Source organism: Tyto alba, unplaced genomic scaffold, assembly GCF_018691265.1.
Source record: "Tyto alba isolate M040663 unplaced genomic scaffold, T.alba_DEE_v4.0 Super-Scaffold_10, whole genome shotgun sequence".
Classification (NCBI taxonomy): Eukaryota; Metazoa; Chordata; class Aves; order Strigiformes; family Tytonidae; genus Tyto; species Tyto alba.
Window position 1 is genome coordinate 26,955,969 of NW_024881262.1, and position 18,334 is coordinate 26,974,302.

At 51.5% G+C, this 18,334-nt stretch overlaps 2 protein-coding genes across 13 annotated transcripts in view; both read right to left on the minus strand.

Moving 5' to 3' along the window:
• Positions 1 to 381: 381 nt before the first annotated feature.
• SNORC (secondary ossification center associated regulator of chondrocyte maturation) lies at positions 382 to 11,585 on the minus strand. 3 transcript variants are annotated; one of them, XM_032990613.2, is made up of 4 exons: positions 9,759 to 11,585; positions 9,089 to 9,202; positions 912 to 1,106; positions 382 to 520 (listed from the first exon to the last, which is right to left on the minus strand). In XM_032990613.2, the coding sequence occupies exons 2-4, from the start codon at positions 9,159 to 9,161 to the stop codon at positions 411 to 413; spliced, it is 378 nt and encodes a 125-aa protein (XP_032846504.2). In that variant the 5' UTR covers positions 9,162 to 9,202; positions 9,759 to 11,585; the 3' UTR covers positions 382 to 410. The 3 variants fall into 3 exon arrangements, with proteins under 3 accessions (XP_032846504.2, XP_032846505.2, XP_032846506.2); XM_032990614.2 differs by having other exon boundaries at positions 9,089 to 9,233; XM_032990615.2 differs by lacking the exon at positions 9,759 to 11,585 and having other exon boundaries at positions 912 to 1,103; positions 9,089 to 9,737.
• A 113-nt stretch (positions 11,586 to 11,698) lies between these two features.
• Positions 11,699 to 18,334, minus strand: part of GIGYF2 (GRB10 interacting GYF protein 2) — a 79,212-nt gene continuing 72,576 nt past the window's right edge. For all 10 annotated transcript variants that reach the window (XM_032990603.2, XM_042799952.1, XM_042799982.1 and 7 more), the window contains 5 exons: positions 18,096 to 18,301; positions 17,636 to 17,790; positions 16,170 to 16,339; positions 15,650 to 15,797; positions 11,699 to 13,481 (listed from right to left, as the gene is read on the minus strand). In XM_032990603.2, the coding sequence (XP_032846494.1) occupies positions 13,414 to 13,481; positions 15,650 to 15,797; positions 16,170 to 16,339; positions 17,636 to 17,790; positions 18,096 to 18,301 (747 nt within the window). In that variant the 3' untranslated portion in view covers positions 11,699 to 13,413. The remainder of the gene's footprint in view (positions 13,482 to 15,649; positions 15,798 to 16,169; positions 16,340 to 17,635; positions 17,791 to 18,095; positions 18,302 to 18,334) is intronic.

The following is an 18,334-nucleotide window of genomic DNA, read 5'->3' on the forward strand; positions in this document are numbered from 1 at the left end:
TGTGTCTTCTTCCTCCCCCCCCACCAACCGCTCGCCTCCTCCCCAGTCCCCCCCAGTGCCACGGGTGGGGGGGCAGCTGGCCCAAACACCGAGGGTGGAAGCGGGGCTGAACGTGAAGGTGGGGTGAGACCAGGGATGTCGGGGGGGGGGGTGGTTTACACCAACCGAACCACCCTGCCCAAGGAAAAGCTGTGCGAGGTGATGCCCAACGCCGTTTCCGCCGGCCCGGTGAGAGGAGGAGAGCTGCTGCCAGCTCAAAGTCACTCACGGCCCCAGGTCCCTCGTGAGAAAGGGCTGGAGTGCCCTTGGCTGCGCCCGCGGCAGCGTTTCTCCCCAGGGGGCCCCGGGGCAGGCGGTGGGCAGGAGCAGCTGAGGGGCTGGTTGTGTTACAGAAAAATCTTTTATTGAGTTCAGGAGGCCGAGAACTTTCTCAGCGTGATGACGACCAAGGCCACGAGCACAGACGTACCCAGGAGGGAGGCGATGACAATGGCACCAATAGCTCCGGGCCCCAGCGAGCCTACGGGGAGAGAGAACAAAGGTGGCTCGAGGTCAGCAGAGGCGGCGGGTCCCTGGGGATCGCCCCCATGCCCAGCACCCCCCCAAGCCCTCGGGCCACACGCCTGCCCTGGAGCTGCCCACGGTGGCCAGGTGCCCCCCGTCCCCACGCGGCCGAGGTGCAGCCCCGCGCCCCAGCGGCACCCGGGCAGCCACTGCCGCCTCAGCCAGCTCCTGGGGACGAGGACCCCACACCCAGAGAAGCGCCGGGCTTGTGGCAGAGCCGCGTCGTGCCAGGCGCTGGCTGTAGTTCAGGAGCTGGGAAAGGTGCTCACAGTCGCTGGTTAAAGAGCTATAGGCACACTCATGGCCCCGGGAGTGGCCCGCGGGCAGCCTGTCACCCAGCCACATACCGTCCCCGGCGTCCAGCCGGTGCAGGTGGGTGGTGTCCTCGGGCTCCAGCTCGGAGGTGTAGGGGGGGAAGGCGGTGGCGTCCGAGATCCGGGCGGTGGTGGTGGTGGTGGTGGCAGCGTCGAAGGGGCCGGCTCCGGAGGGCAACTCGGGTGGCTCGTTCCAGAGGGTGGGGACAGGGCCCTGAGGGTACTCTGCTGGGAGACAAGCACCCACGGTCACTCACGGTCACGGGTGGCCCTGGCCAGGCTGCTGGTGACGGCCGCAGCTCAGCGGGTGCCTGGGCTCCAGCTGCCCGGCCAGCACCTGGGGGTGGATGGAGGGGGACCCGAGGGCGGAGGAACCCGGCGGGGCAGAGCCCTCCTCCGCACAACACCCACACCCAGAGCGGCCAAAACCACGTCGCCACAGGTTTTTGGGGCAACCTGGGCGTACACGCCACACGCATGGGACAAGAGGGAGCTCCCTGCAAGCGTGCGACCTCCGCTCGTGCACACACCGACCCTGCGTGAACATCCACAGCCGGTTTGCTTGTGGGTGCTGATGGGACCGGGCTGGGAGGGGCTGTCCCATCCCTGCCACGGGCAGAAGCCACCCCGCCACCTGCGCTTGGCCAAACTCAGAGCGTCCTGGGACCTTTCAGTCCTGCCCCATCAGCCTGCCCCGCAGCCGAGGATGCCGGAGGCGCCGGCACCGCGCAGGACACGGCTCCCCCAGATAGGAGCCCCCAAGCCGCGACTTGCCGGGGAGATGAAAGCCGGGCCGGGCTCTGTTTGATGTTACCATTCACCTCCTGTTCTTTCTTCCCGCTGTGGGGTCAGGGGCCAAACCAGAGAGCCCTCCCTGTCTGCGTGTGGCTGAGCCGAGCGCTCCCCGTCAATGCCCAGCTTGTTCGGGTGGGCCCCGGCGGGAGCAGGAGACATTCCACAGCTCCCTGCCGAAACCGCTGGGAATGTTGCACTGGGATGGGGGTGGGGGGGGGAAAGGCTGGGTGTGGGGAGGAAAACAAACAGCATCCAGCGCCAGGGCCCACCTGAACTGCCACAACGGTTATCGGCGCTGGGCAAGGCGCCAGAGACAGAGGCAGGCAGCCTGGGCTCCAGGGGGCGAGGCACAGAGGTACCCCCAGGCACCCCGGCGTCTCTCAGCGGCCCAGGGACGCCTCAAGAATTGTCCCAGGCTCTCCCCGGCGCAGCCAGAGAGGCAGCGCCAGCCCCGGCCTTAAATACCCGGCGCCCTCCCTGCCCTCCGCGGGCAGGCAGCGCCTTGAGGGAGGAGAGCGAGCTCAAGCACGCTGTTCTCCTGTAGGAGCCCTGCATCAAAAGGAACAGGAGAACCAACACCAAAACACTCACCTGTGGTGCCTGTACAAACCCACTGCCAGGGCTCAGGGCTCAAAGCAGAGTCCCCAGAGCTATTCGAGGCTGCCTGCAGGCTCAGGAACACAGCAGGGTTCTAGACTAGTTTCGGGAAGCCCTTTCTACAGCCATAAAAGCTGCAGGATTTTAAGTGAGACAGCTGCCAGGTTTCACTCTGGCCCAACGAGCAGTGACAGAGACAAAGAAACCCCCGGCCTGAGGCTGCCTGAGCTGGGAGCAAGAGCGGACACCACGTCCTCACGCTTGGTACCTCTGCGCTTGCTGCATCACAGGCGGCATCGTGGGTCGCTGGAATGAGCACACGAGATTTGTGCTCCCCGAGGGCACCCCAGAAACACCTGAGCCCTTTGCAGGGCCCTTCCCATCCTGCCCTGCAAAACAAGCCGGCAGAGCTGGAGACTCCCGTCCCGTCCGGAGGCTCTTCCGGAAAGTGCCATTGCCAGTGGACCTCTCTTCCCTAAATCCTGTGGTTTAGCTACCAGAGGACAGACCAGGAGGAAACACAGAATTTAGTGGATAAATGTAGTTAAAACAACAGGGAAAGGAACCAAGCAGAGCTGAGGCTGTTTAGTTAGCAAGGGTGGCGTTAGGAAGCTGTTGGTTTAGGCACAGACCAAACGTACGTGACGCTTTCGAAGCCCCGGTTCCAGGCTGCCCTCGGAGGTAGAGAAACTCCACGCAGAAGAGCTGCGCTCCAGCTACAACCCTCCTGACTGTGTCAACACCACCCGGGCCAGCACCAACGCTGCAGCCGCTCCCCTCTGGCAAAGGGAACACCACGCTGCGAGGGCGTCGTCGCGGCGTTTCCCCAGGATGGATTTTCTCTCCAAAGGCAGAAGAGCCGGGTGCGCCCCCGCGCACCGGCCGGGGGAAAGGCATTAGCTCAGGTGATCTGGGACAGACGCAGGCGCCGTCCGGGGGGGCTGTGGGACCTCGACAGGGTCTTCCCCCCCCCCTCCCTGTTCTCAAAGAGACAAGGAAGGAGCGCTGCCCCTTCCAGCCCTAGTGCAAAAGGCTCTTTTTCTAACCAAGCCCACAGGTCTTGGAAAGCCTCTCCTGCCCCTGGTGCATCTAATCCCTGAAAAATTTATTGCCGCTCTCTTTAAGCGAGGCATAGAGCTTATTTTTGATAGCCAAGTAAAGAGGAAGCAGCCTAATTTGTTTATGATCTCAGTGATTTTTAAGACCTGGATAGAGTCCTGGAGGGCCGCTGGGTATGTATTTTGTTAATTCCCCTCATCTGATTAAAACCCGCTTTCAGTTCACCCTGACAGAAAGGGCAGAGTGTGCTAAACCTGCGTTTTCTGCCCCAAGTTCTTGCGGTTTTACCTTAACGGCGCTTCAACCAAGGGAAACACAACTCCTTCCAGTCGGGTCTAGTGCCTCGCTAACGGGAGCCGTCAGCTCAGAAGCAGCAGCAGGGTCGTGCACGCGCGTAAAGGCGGAATACCTGCATCTGAACATCCCCGAGAGCCAGGGCTCACTGCTGGGTCTCCTCTTCGGTCCCTGCACCTCGATGCTGCTCGAGCAGATGCCGAGAGCCCTGCAGCAGGCACACGGGGTGGGGGAACACAGAACCAAACGCAAGCATGGTCCCCAAAGAAAGCTGCCAGCGGGCAGGTCTCTCCAGAGCAAACTGCTGCAGCCCGGGAGAGCGCCTGCTGGTAACCTGCGCTCTTCCTTCCAAGACTCACCTTTGATTTTCCCTCCTAAACCAGCTCCTGTCCTCACATGCCTCTGTTCCCACCCGTCTGAGAAGCCCAACCACCCATCCAACTATCCCCCTGCGCATCCAGCGGGTTTTCTTAACAGCCAAATTCACACCTGCAGGCCCAGGGAGCTGCCAGGCTGAGCGCGGCAGGTCTCTAACGGAGCAGCATTAAATGCCACGCTCCCATTTCAGTCCTCTGGTAAAAGCAAGGAAGGCTGGGGGGGGGGCGGCGGGAGGACAGAGCTCAAGGTAGGTGCCAAAAACCACCACCCACCCACTCTCACACATTGTTATGACACGAGGGCCTCTCCCAGTTGCCTGTTGGATACACTCGGACCGCACAGGCTCCACGTACAGGCGTAGGACCCGATTCAGGAGGTTCAGCTCTCTGCTCTGCTGCTGACGTTTTGTGTGACCACCACAAGTCCCGCAGCGCGTGAGCAGGAGGCTGGGACTCTAAATACAGCCCACAAAAGCAGCAGCACCGGGGCGGCCAGGCCTGCTCACCTGCACAGCTACAGTCGTCCCGACTGGAACACTGTGCCCAAACAAACGCCTCTGACCCGCCGGAGCCTTTCACAGGGAGAGGGCAAGTTACAGGGCACCCCCTTGGCCTTGGGGCAGGGCACGGCCGTTCCTGCTTCTGAGAAAAACCCCAACGCGTTGCAATCTCGAGCGAGTAGGTGCAACCGAGGGTTGGAAAGCAAATATCAAACGCAAGGTAGCGCCTGCTTTTCCTGTTCACCTGAAAAATTTGTAGAAATAACTACCAAGAAACACGCTCAAAACACATCATCTGTCACAAGGGCAGATGTTTAACATCCGGGTGAGAGCCACGCGCTAGTTGTGCTGGCATCAGTCCTCAGACCAGTCCCACCTCTACGAAAACCCCCCGGAGCACTCGCGTGGTTTGCTCGCCCCGGAGGCGGCAGCGGGCACGGGGAGGGGATACCAGGCTGCTGACACAGCACAGGGCGACCCCACCACTGCCGCTGCTCGACCCCACGGCACGAAGCAGCTCTCCCCCAGCACTAACCCTGTCTGGGCACTAGAGCACAGACTGAGGGCAACTGGTGCTCCACAGGCTGCCAGTGAAACCCACTTGGTAAAAAATAGTTTGAGAGCACTTAAGAGAAAGGCACGGAACAGTCTTAAGTTATCGGGGTTTTACTGGGCAGAGATGAAACCTGGCAAAAAACGGATTGAAGGTATCCCAGTGTTCTGCAACAGGCCAGGTGGAGGCTGGCACCTCTTCCTTCCCACATGTTTAGGGAAATCTCTCCTGCACTGTCTTCCCCCTCTCTCCAGCACAGGCTGGTTACAACCGAGGCCAGGAAAAGGGGATAAAATATCAGTCACTACGCAATAAAGAAATTCACTGTGAGTCTTCTGAATGATGCAGGGACCCAGCAGCACTTCAGCGAGGTCTAGAAGGGACGATGCCAAAGGCGACTTGATGAAACCGCTGCTTCCATGCTCGGTGAGAAGGTGGGGTGAGCTGCCAGCAGAGTGACATGGTAGCCAGCGCCCCAGATACACGGTGGCTGCAAGGTAAGACTGGAAGAGTCTCCACAAGTGATGGTTCTTGAGGAAGCTGATCAAATCTGGAGAATCCTTCAAGATACCCCCAAACAACCACAGCCTCCCCACAGGCAGATCGCAAGGCCTCAAGGCAGGCAGATGGGGCCACCGAACACCTTCATCCCTGGGGATCACTCACCAGTGACCAATACCCTTCCTCATACGAGCTGGTTTCAGTACCTCATCATCCTCACTCTCCACCTCCAACCCAGTAAGCTCAGTTGGGAGCTGATACTAGTGCCAGTCTTTTATGAGGGGTATTGATGCAGAGCAAGGTTGAGTAACGGTCTACAAGGACCTGCTGAAAGTGTGGACAGACCTGTTGGAACAACCGCATCTTTTCAATAAACGTGCCTGACAACACTCATTTACTACTACTCACCTTCTAGTACTTGAACTTCAAAAGCTTCCTTACAATCTTTTATTCTCGTGTAGTTGAGAATGAAGACATGACAAGTTGCTACAGAAAGATGGCCTTGGACAAGGTCTTTTCTTGTACTTTTTCCCTTAGCACAACATCTCCTGCTCTGCTGCTTTTTCCCCCCTATACACACTCTGACATGCTACTGCAGTACAACGTATTTCCACATTAGCTCAAAACAAGGAAATTCACGAGCTCACATGGGAGTTTAGATGCCAAATATATACACGATTCAGAAGCCAAGGCCTCACAAAGGCTTTTTACTAACTTCCACCACATTTGGAGCTCTGAATCCATTATATGAACTGGAACTGGTTTGATCAATAGAAAAAAATAAAAAGCAACTCTGCAATCCTCCTGTGCTCTAGGCCTATGTGCCACTTGGGTTTGGAGAAAGTGGGAGTGGAGGAGATTTGGGTGTGCAGAGTCCTTGAACTGGCTCTGTTTCCTGCTGCACCTTGATGATGTGAACAAAGAAGGTTAAAGACTCAGCTGGTTGTTTCCCCATCTTTGACAAATGGGAATATTGGACAGAGCTCAGTAACCTGAAGGAGAAATTCACACCTTCTCCCATCACAGAGCCCTTGACCGCGCCATCCAGGAAACCAGACTGGCCAGGCGAGACGCCAGATCAAGGTACACAACCCCACCAGCATCCCGAAAGCGCTCCAACTGCTACACCCAGACGGGAACCTCAGCTGCCAGCGAGATCCTTCACATCTGGCTGAACTCCTGAGCACCTACCCAAAGCTTTTGGTACTAGGTAGCTCCGAGTCCCCTCTCTGATAAAATTAAATCCAGCGAGGAAGGGAAGACTCATTCTGCACCTCGGGACTGCCTGGCCGGCATCAGCTGCAGCGCTCTCGGAGCGGACTCCGCTTCTGGCCACCGCCGAGGGCTTCGCTACGGCAAGCAGGAGGTACCGGGACGGGAGGGCAGGGGCTGGTGAACTCCGAGGCCAGCAACGGGCTGTCCAGCCCCAGGTAGCCACGGCGGGCGCAGGGCCAGGGCAGGGATGAAAAGAGGCCTTCATGGAGAGCACAAAGGGCAGCCTGTGATGTGCGAGCGCCGGGAGCTCGAGAGCGGGGCAGCGCGGAGCGCTGCGGTTCTGATGAATGTTAAATAAACTTGTTTACAGAAAGGCAGGGCTGCATGTGTACGCACGGAGACCAGAGGGCTGTCTGCGTGCCCTTCCCTTCTTTGTCTGCACAAGGCAGGAAATTTCCTTTTCCAAGGGGGTGAAACGCAGAAAAAAATTCCACTGTGCACTAAAAGCCGCTGTACTGAGGGTAGGCAACTCTCCACTCCTAATGCAGCAGGAAATCGTTTTGCTCCTGGGATGGCTTACCATAGGGGCTGCTTCCCTCGTGTCCTGCTTTGAGAACAAACTTCTTAGAGGCCTCCAGCCCCTGAAGTGCCACAGGAGAGACTCTGTGCTTCCTCTACGCCCCAGGATCCATCCGAATGTTGCATTCACCAGCACAAAGCTCCTCCAGAGTCACCGGCCTCGCTGCACGAGCCCAACTCACCCGCTGAAGGCATCAAGTGAACTTGGGAGTATTTCACAGGAGCAAAGTGACACAGGGAGGCAGCAGCACGTACAGACCGCCGAGCCGACAGCAAGTACACAGGAAAGCTGGCAAGGCGCGGGGCAGGGCAAATATGTAGCAAATATTGGAAACTTAAAATAGTGTAAAAGAAATCTTAGCTCAGAGAGGAAGCAGATTTTTACTGGAAATGAATCACTTTTGTGCAGAGAGTGAAATACTGCCAACAGCCAAGGAAAGACCTTACCTGTTTTGGGGGGAAGAGCACTGCCACTGCTTCTGGGAGCAGGAGCAAGCTACAAACTGAAACTGTGCTTAAGCAGTTAGTGTTCCACTAAACAAAAATCAAAGCTCAGCATTTGAGAAGGAAAACATCCACTTTAGTGCTCATTTCTTGGTTACTTTAAGGGCTTCCCAGCAAGAAGGCATCCTACATGGGCATGGGGAGGATCTGTGGGGGAAACAGCAGCTACAGGAATTACGTTCTTGCACCCACAGATGTTCCAGCTAGTCACAGCGATAAATTCCCCTACCCATATGAAAGCTCTTTAAAAATAAATAATTTAGTCTGTTGGATGGCTGGTCAGGATCTCTCTGCTAGGCAAGATGCTCAGAACAAACTGGGAGGGAACTGCGATCCAGCCTTGCTCCGGGTCTTGGAAGGCAGGACAGGAATCCAGCAAAACAAGCTGTGTTCTTGCCCGTTATCTCGGCCTGAGCCATCCCTTCAGCCTCGCCTCCATGTAAAGAAAAACGCTTTGAGGGGAGCAGCTCCCCAGACAGTTCCAGCCTCTGAAGCCGGCTCTGCCCTCGGTTCCCCTCGGCCGGCACAGGGGTGCTAAAGGCGGGAGCAGGTGAGGCTGAGATTACCAACTATCTCCTTAAAAACCAGCGCCTGACAGCACCGGCGTCTCACCTATTCCTGCTCCCACCACCTGGCTGAACTCGAGTCAGCACCACGTACGTACGCCCGGCGCTGCCGCCGCCTCGCTGCCCCGGCCCCGCTCAGGCGCCCACCTCGGTTTTCGACCCAGCTAAATGTTTCCACAGGCACCGCCGCGTTTCCACTTAGGGCAGCTGTGGGGAAGGGCTCTGCTGCAGCAGAAAGCACAGAAGGAACCAGAAATTGGCACACGAGCTTCAGCCAGAGGAAAATGTTTCTTGTCACGACTGTTAACTTCTTCCTGCCATTAAAAGCTGACAGACAGCCTGTCCCGTCGGCTGCTGAGAGCACATCATCTACTGCTGCCTGATCTGCCTCCTGATCTGCTGCCGCTTACGCTCAGGCAGGTGCCACTGCTCTTCTGCTTAGGAAAAATTACAAATGGATTTTCTTCCTTTCCTGCAACAGAAACTTGGTCTTGGGACAGAGAATATATTCTTACCAGCCACCAATTCCAAAGGAAGTTTCCATTAATCAATTACAAGTCAATATAGACATTTTTAGGGGAGGGAGAGGAGGTATGCAAGGAGAGAGAGAGGCAAGTTAGCAAAAGACTGCCCGTGCTTTTGGGCATTAAATGCAAACAAAGCTCCTTACCTGCCAGCACAGCAGGGAACAGGACGCCGCACAGCGTTAGCAGGACCAGGCGAAGGACTCTGTGGTAGGGCATGGCTTCCCTCAGGAAAAGTGTTGGCAGGAATTCCTAAAACTCTTCAAAGTATGAAACAACTTGGAAATTTCACTGGTATAATAAAAATTTTGTCCAGTCAGGTTAAAAAAAAAAGGCAAAATAAAAAAAAAAAATTCCTTTCACAATAGCAAGTGGATAGAGTGAGTGCAAAGCCCGGCAGAGACTCACTCTCTCTGACTTCCAGAGCACACCTCCTCCCGAAGGCAGCTCCACCCTCTCAAATTTGTACCTAACACCCCATAGGCAGCCGAGCCGTTAGGCACCCGTCACCCTGCCAGGCCAGCGCACGCAGGAGCGGTCGGTGGGCAGCCCTTCCCCGAGGACGCGGGGACGCTCCTGGAATGCCCTCCCTGGCACGGGGGAGGACACAGGAGCCATTGGGGCGGGTAACCCCGAAGCCAAGCAGCCCCCTGCTCGAGGGCTTCGCTCCCTCCTCGCCGCGCAGGGCGGCCGGTGGCCGGCCCAGGAACAAGGGCCTCAATCTTTTGAGGCTAAAACGCTCTGAAACGGAGCCAGAGTGGCTCCGTGGCAGCCTTGTTTTCGGGGGGGGGGGGGGGGGGGGGGGGTTATACTTACGGAGGTGGACTAGGAGCTGTGGGTGGTCTCCGCTGGCAGAACTGCCTGTTAAAATCTGGTAAGTCATCCAGGAGAGTCGCCTGTGCCAGGCAGGGCCAGCATCCTCCTCCTCGGGTCCGAGCCTCCTCCTGCGACCCTCTGCCGCTCTTCCCCTCCCCTCCCAGCGGGCTCGTGAAAAGGTCACAGCAGAGAAAACTGAGGTTTGGGTCAAATCACATTTGCACCGATGGAGACTTGGGAACGGATGAAGTGTAGGGAAAGGGGAACACTCCAGCTTAATGTTAAGAGGACAGAAGAATTTCATTAGGATTTTAAGTCGATACGAGGATGAACCACTTCGGTTGCTGTTCAGAAAAAGATGTCATCAAGTACATAAACACCCCCAATGCCAGTTCTTTATGATCTGAAAATAGGACACGAGTAGTTTTGTCTTAAATTTCAGATTTCTCTGCTAAGAGATCTCTTTGCTTTTTGGCTTTCTCCAACAGGCAGCCAGATACAGTCCAGGTGTTCTTTTAAATCATTCTGCTTGCTGCCGTGATTTGCACAAGTGCCTGCCTGCGAGGGGGAGCAGGAAAAACAAAAAGGACTGAGCTCTGCTCCCGCCACAAAATGAGAAGTTAGGAAATAACCTGGTGAAACGCGTTCAGAAGAAACCTCAGACATCTCCAGCATCAACTTCAACATCATCGGTCACACTTGGATCAAAGCCCCCTTAGCTTTCCAGGTCCACGTCCTGTCTGAAAAGGACCTGGTGCATAAATACGTCCCCAGCAGCAGACACAAAGCTGTAGCTCCTGTTTTTCCCATCCCTACTGGTCCAAATGACCGTCGCTACAGGAACAGGCCCCGTAGACCAGGCAGTCACCTGAGCACACAACCTGAACGTGCCAGCATCTTACCTTTGTACTAAATACAGTAACCAGAATATTGAAATATTAGGAACAAGATCCTCCCCACTGGTCCATTATCTACATACTCTCAGAAGCTGAGCAAGGTCCTCGGGGTTCGACAGATTATTGCACATTTTCCCTGCTTGCAATTCTGCATTTCCATTTAGCAACGGAGGCATTGTTACCTTCCTGCTCCCCAGCTGAGCTGGAAACCAACAGGATTTTGCTTATTTGTTACACAGTATATAGAGCAGTCCAAAATTAGCTTGTAGAAATTAGATCATACCATTAAAAACCAGAAAGTACTTATGAACCAGACACCTTATATACTAAGAAAAATAAATAAATAAATATTAAAACAAAGTCAAATTATCAGCCTAAACATGTACTGTTCTCTCCGAGACATCAGCTCAACATAACGCGAAGCTACCGTGTAAATTCAATCCGAGTATACTGACTTCATCATCTTTGTGGTCACGGGAATGCTAGACATTTATCATTAACTTTTACCGGGATTTTCCACACAAAAATAAGCAGCGAGTAGAAAAAAAGGAAATTAAAAATTGGTCTAAAAAGGGAAGCCTACAAGGTGTCCGTGTGGACTTTATGCCGAGGGGAAAAATAAAATCTCTCATTTAGGGAAGGGAACTGGAGCGGGCGGGGTGGTTACCCACTGGCAAAAAAAGGCTCCACGGCCGAGTGTTTGTACGAACAACAAACCAGCCGTGGCTCGATCCCTCCTGCATAAACACCACGAGCATGAATGCACGTGTTTCTGTACAGGGGGGTGGGAATTAAAGCTTTCTTGTCAGAATTTTCCAATCTCAACTTACTGGTGTTTATTTGAACTCTAAAATTATCAAGTAGAAAAAACGCACCAGGATTCCTCACCAGGGAAGAAATAAAGCAGCAGTTGTTGTTCCACATCCTGTGTATCTGCTTGTTGTTTCTTGATGAAAACTGATGCGAGTCGAGTTTTGGGTCAGTTTTAGCACCAGGAATTATCTTAAAACTCAGCTTTGACAAAAGCAAGCAGAAAGTTTTCTCTCAGATATAATACAACCAGGTTTTATTTAGTTCTCTCTTCCCCCCCCCCCCCACACTGGCAAAAGTTCAGAGGGAGTTTAAAGTTTTGTAAACATTTTAACTACCCCTCTTCCCCCTTTTATGAATTTACAAAGCAAAGGAGACAGGGAGACCAGATTTGCAACAGTTCCAAGTCTCTCCATGCTATTGGATCCAAAAACTATATACAAGTCTGCAGCAGTCTCTGTATAGTTACTGTACATGTTTGGGGGCAGGGGGAAGAGAGAGGAGGAGGGGTGGGGGGGAAGGGTGACCCCAAAAAATGAATAAACCAAACAAAATAAAATCCAAAGCCAAACTGCTCTTGAGCAACTCGAACTGTTTTCTTTAGGCAGTGATGACAGAACAACAGACACCTTTATACATCTCCACCAAAACTGTAGCGTATCTCCCTTGGCAGGTTATAACCCTCTGGGAATGGGAGATGGGACCAGTGGGTTGAAACTAAGTGTATTTGGCAGTTTTCGGTTTCCTCCTTTTGTGGTGTGTGCATGTGGGTGGGTGGAGAAGGGAAGGCGGTGTTAATCTTTCGGTGAGAGAGGAAGGTTATGATGCCATAAATACTTAAAGATTATGGATCCCAGTGAAGGTGCGTGAAATAGTTTGAAGGTGTAGAAGATAAGCAGGGCCGTCATTGCACATAGCTTCGCCCTCCACAGTCTCTCTTCATGACAAAAGGGCATCTCTGCTCGGTAACCTAAGCACTGCTTGAAATGACAACTACCTAAGACTGCTGGGGTGTATATCAGAAAGCCAGTGTTCACCCTCACCAAAGACTAAAGATCCACACGGTAAAGATCCTACTGTCTCTTAAACGAGACAAATTTCCAGGAAAAGAGCTCAAAATAAACTGGTCCTAACCCTCCGAAGGTAGCATTTAAGGGATAAATTCAACCTGAAAGAAGAGATGCCACCCCCTTTTTTTTCCCAGAGTAGAAGTCCCCACTTGTCCAGGAAGGCTGGAGTATGCCGACGGGGAACTCCACCAGCTTCAGCATCACCACCTAATGAAGACAGACTCGAGCTTTCCCTCCAGAAATAATGTGCTGAGAAGGGCTGGCAGGGGGTGTGCAACTTCAAACCAACCCAAGCTAAACTGCGCCCGCCACCGCCCCTCTCCTGCTGTTGCCAGTTCTAAGGTTAGCTTATGAATGCAACTCCTGGCCCGGGAGAGCACCTCTTGCCCTGATGGAGCGCGGAAGTCAGTATCTGTGTGGCATTTTGGTTTTGACCAACATCTGTTAACCACAAACTCTCTCTCTCTCTCTCTCTCTCTCCATGACTGCACGTGTTAGATGTGGTAAGAGTAACCAGGAGAGGGAAGCAATGGTTTGCAGAATCCCAATTGATTTTTTTTTTTTTTCCAGGTATGTCAGCAGAAGAAATCACAGCACAGTGAAAGCTTGCTGCCCAAATCAGCCTTGTTGTGAACGAATCCTATCTCCCACCCTCCCAGGACTCTGAACAAAGTCCACTCAACTCTAGGCTGACAGTAGGAACAACGCCTGTGCAGTCCTGGGCAGAAAGGGTTTGCTGGGGCTAGAGGAAGCAGCCTGAGATGATTGATTCTGTGATTCACTGCGAGGCAAAGAAGAGCGCATGGTGGAGAGTACTGTGTCCAGAACGGAGAATCCATGGTTAACAGATGCAGGAAAAGCCAGTTGATTTGCACATGCTCAGTAGTCTTCCAAAGTCTCTATTTCTCCCATATTGAGCCGCTCTGATGAGGCATTCACTGAAAACCCTGTAAATCAAAAAGGACTTCTGTTAAAAATCTGGACATGGTATATTGTATCTGATGCAATACCTCTGATACATGCAGTAGCATGTGTAAGGTAAAGCAAATAACACACATCAAATAAAAACCTGGGGGGAAATTCAGTAAGGTTGGAGACATAATTATCAAAACTGTTTTTTGGGTTGTTCCCCCCCCCCCCCCCCCGAATAAATCAAAGATAATCAATTGTACATTTAGCTAAGTATCCCTTGGTCTTTAAAAACAGACCAGCAGCAGCGTGGTCTCAACTTTCATTTCAAAGGCAGCACCATCTGCAGAGGTAGTAAGAGGCACATCCAGGCACAGCAGCGTCGTGGAAGGCAGCACGTTTAGTGTCACAACTGGTGCTTGGAGGTGCCTGGCAACACGGTACTTACATGATCCAAGAGGCTGAAATGCACCTTTTGTCAACTCAGAATCCCAGTGTGAAATCAGGCTCAACACTTGAGGGGCTGTGAGCAGTTTGGGTTTGCCCTTACTTTAAAAGTCTAAATACAGGCACCTATGAAATCGAGTGGCAATTCAGTGTACTTCCATGCTTTTTTACAACCTCCTATCTCAGGAGTACAACATGAAAATGTACAGTTATGTGGGGCTATGCAGATGGCTCAAGATGCACTTAAACATCTACCCATCCTTTAAACCGTAATTGCTGAGGACATGATGCATCTGAGAAAAGTCTGAGAAAAAGCATTTTCTACGAGGAAAAAAATCCATTATATCATACGCAACTTTCCTACTGAAATCCATCCAATTTCTATGGTTGTACCAAGCCCATATGGTGTAGGAGAAAAAGGGAAGTTTTCCTGTATAAGGCTACTAAACACAAACCTGACATTTGACTGTCTTGAGACTCCTAGGCAGGCTTGCTCTGTGCTAGAAAACAAATTGCTTTTCACAGTCATTATCTCCAACAGATAAAAGGTGCACTGATCAGCAGGTTTAAGAAAATTGTTCTGGCTCCCTCTCGTGGCAGTATGTTAACTAAAACGTTTTGGAATTATTTTGTAGTAAGAGCGTACTGATTTTTAAGAAGCCACATGTGCTACTTCTCTTACAGTTGCAACTTCTTAATTGTATTGAAGTGACTTCTTCACATTAGATGAGCTAGTTTTTAAACTATTCAACTGAAGACCCAGATCAGACTCAGTGGACTGGCACAAGCCGGGATTCCACTGAGAAGTCCAGTATACTTCAATGCAGAAATCACTGAATTAAAGAGTATCGATTTTGTTGAGAACAGAAAGGGAAGATAAAAGAACAAAGGCAGAGGGCTCTGTTAGAGCCTTAAAAAAAATGTGACTTCCAGGTGGCTAATGCCAGGCTGCTTTACACGAATACGAGCTACGGAGCACCAGCTCAACAAATACTGGCCCAGGGCAGTGCCCCGGTTCCCTTTTTACCGCACACAGCACGATGTGCACACATTTATTCCACAGGAATACTACAGCGACGCGTTACATCCCACAAGGCTCTCTACTCATGTACTCACGATGCCCTTGTATCTTAAAGGCCACTTGAAAAAACCTTTCTATCAATGCTATCGGGACTGGTTAACTACCATCCTCACATAAAAACTGAGGATAAATAAATAAATAAGGACTACTAATGGTGTCACCATCTCCACTGCCTCCCGCTGAAAACTTGTGACCACTTCTTCACTCTCCGCTCCCCCCCGCCTCCAAGATCTTTGCCACCTTTTCTGGTGAGAGTAGTTGGCTCATGCAAAAAGGTAGGAAGGAATAAAGGCAAGTCAAGAAGCTGTTTCTCATGAAGAAACAGAATATATGCTTTGCTTAAAAGAATGACTAAGCATTAAATCAATAAAATAGGCATAGGGCAACTCTGGAGCGGAAAGGCACTTCAACTGACATCCCTGAACTACTGAAAGGTTTCCAGGTAACAACCAAGGTAATGAAGAAGCCTTTTCATGAGGGAAAGTTTGACAAAAGTTTTCCGTGAAACCGATACAGAATTTTTTACATCATTAAATAATAATACTGAAACAAATTCCAAAGACACTTCAACTACCTTTTCTGCTCAAATTCAACAGTCCCATTTAAGGTTAACAAGAATTGTACACTCCACCAAGTTTTTCCCAAATTAAACCTTGAATTCTAAACATTAAAACTGACCTAACAAGCTGGGATCTGCGCGAACCATCTTCTGTTTCTTCTTTTTCTTCCCGCTCTGCACAGCCTCAAAATTGGATTGCTGGTTGTTGCTCTGATTGGTCTGAAAGACCGAATGTAGCGAACTGTGGTTCATCCCCCACACCGAATCCTAACAAACAAAGCAAGTGCAAGATTATAAGTGTAATTAAGCTTGGTTTATTTAAATTGAAAACTTCAGAAAGCCCAAAGCACTTTCTACATCACGTGTGACACATCCATCCAACACAGCCACCCCATCCTTCAAGCGTATCCAGGATCAGCACGCTAAGACACCATTTGATCTACAGTTGGCCTCAACCGTCAGTTATAAAGGAAACTTGATTTTGCAGTAAATATTTGAAATCTGCTTTATTCTCTGCATCTCACACAACCTGTAAAATCCTGGGCAGGCTCCTATCAATCCCGCAGAAATGCAGACTCTTCGGACTCAAATACAGTCTCTCTCTGTATGCTCCCAAGGACCGCAGCGAGTAAGATTTACCTGTTGCTGCTGCTGTTGCCGCTGCTGACTGGCTTTCTGTTTGGCACGGCGCTCAAGAAACTGCTTGGCAAACTCCTTGGCTTCAGGAGTATCTCCAAGATAGGCTCTGATGTAATCATGGACCTCATAGGGAGACTCCACTTCCTTCAGGAAAGAAACAAACGTGGGAACTGCAAGAAGAAGGCAAGACATGAGGGAACGCATGTTGATATGTGAACACATGCATGCAATAAACACAAACTGTGAATTTCTGTTTCAAATATTTCCTAATCTCAGAGCCATGGCCAACAGCTTGCCCTTCCAAGTTCCCTACAGTAAAGCCCTATGATGGAACGCTTCATCTATTCTGCAGTCAAAGCAAGGGTAAGAAAGCCAGCTAACGTGACAAGGAGGAAAAATAAGCTGCCAATCCTAAGGGTATGTTAGCCCATCAGCTTTAAAGCTCAAATTTAACGCCAGGCCCAAACGGAAAATACTCAGAGCTGTCATCAGTACAACCTCTGTTGCGCTTCAGCCAGAAAGATCACACTCCAGTGGCTGACCTGACCCGCAAGCACCTCAAGTCCAACAACTAGCTCACTTGCAAGCCTTCTTCACCATCTTTTTATCCCTGCGCTAATTTTGTTGCACTGAGGTTTATTTTCACACGGAGAAGGGCAAAGGAAATCACAAGCCTGGAAGACACCAGGACAACAAGCTGCCACCCGGGGCACGAAGTAGCCTTGGAAGCACAGGAGCTCACCACGGGTGTGTGACCCACGGCAGCACTGCAGGGTCACGGACACCAGGTGCAGCTAGTTTGTGCATGACAAGTTACTCCCAGTATCTCTCCTCTAAGAGGAGGGAAGCTGTGGCACTGCAGTTGTGTGAGGTGTGATCGGGGCTCTGGGGGCAGCGCCGCTTCCCCGCTCAGGCTCAAGGGTCCCACAGAACCACCACTGTGCAGCGCACAGGTGCTGGGGCGCGAGGATTTGCACAGGTCCACCTTGGAGGCAGCAGGATGCCTGCAGCGCTTTGGTGCAAGACAGCACTGGCTCCTGACCTCGGACTGGGCATTCCTCTATGTGCCCTCCAGCAGAATTAGCAGAAAACCCAATCAGTTTCACACCAAAAAACACTTTGCACGGGAGCATATGATAATTTGGCCTGCACTTAAAAGTGAACTGGATCCTCATCCATCTGCCTGATAACGCTTCCACTACCACCAAAAATCCTCAGCAAAGCTCTGGGTGACAGACTTTAAAACAGTTTCCCAACCCCACTGTCTTGCTATAGTTAGCCCACCGAAAATCACGGGAGAAGATGACGCTTCCAGTTCTTCAGACCACTGTTTAATGACGCCAGTTTGCTGACTGCATTAAAACTTTACTTTGCTGTCATTACTTTCCCTCAGAACTATCCGGTCAGGAAACAAAACAAATACTGTTTCTCACAGTGCACCATTCACTCTCCTCCCCACCTCTTACCATCTAAGTTGTTGGCTGTGTTGAGTGCATGAAGCATCTGTTCACACCACTGAGTGAATCCATCCTGGGCTTTATTAACCCCCTGGAACAATTTTAACAGCTTCTCCTCTTCTTCCACCTTCTTGTTTTGTCTACTTGTAATACCTACAGATTTACTGAAATAAAGAAAAACGCGCATGATAAATTATAAGTTACCAGACTTATCAACAGTACAGTATACAGCACAGTGTTACAAGACTCACTAGTTTACAAGATGCGAACACTGTTTAAGAACCAACTAATTTTCTAAGTAGATGACAAAATGAATTGTGAATGGTCACCTATTGGCTATTTTTGTTGTCAAAACAGATCCTGAGTGACACAGGAAAAAAAGGAAAACACATGAAGATGTTGTAACAGCTAAGTGATCATCTCAGGAATGGTAGCCTTTCTTTGCAAAAGCTCCTTCCCCAATTCCTACCTGAGGCTGGCATTGCTTTTGTTTTTATTGGTCGAGTTACGAGGTCCCACTTCCTTCACTGCATCATCCCAGAAACCCATGTTTGAGTTTTTGGTATCAGCATTACTCCAGATGCTACTGACTAGGTCAGATGCCCACTGGTTGCTGGGATTAGTGTTTAGGGAGCCCCACACTGAATTCCCAATGCTGGTGTGCAGGTTAGAATGCTGTTGAAACATAACAAAGAGATCCTGGTTATT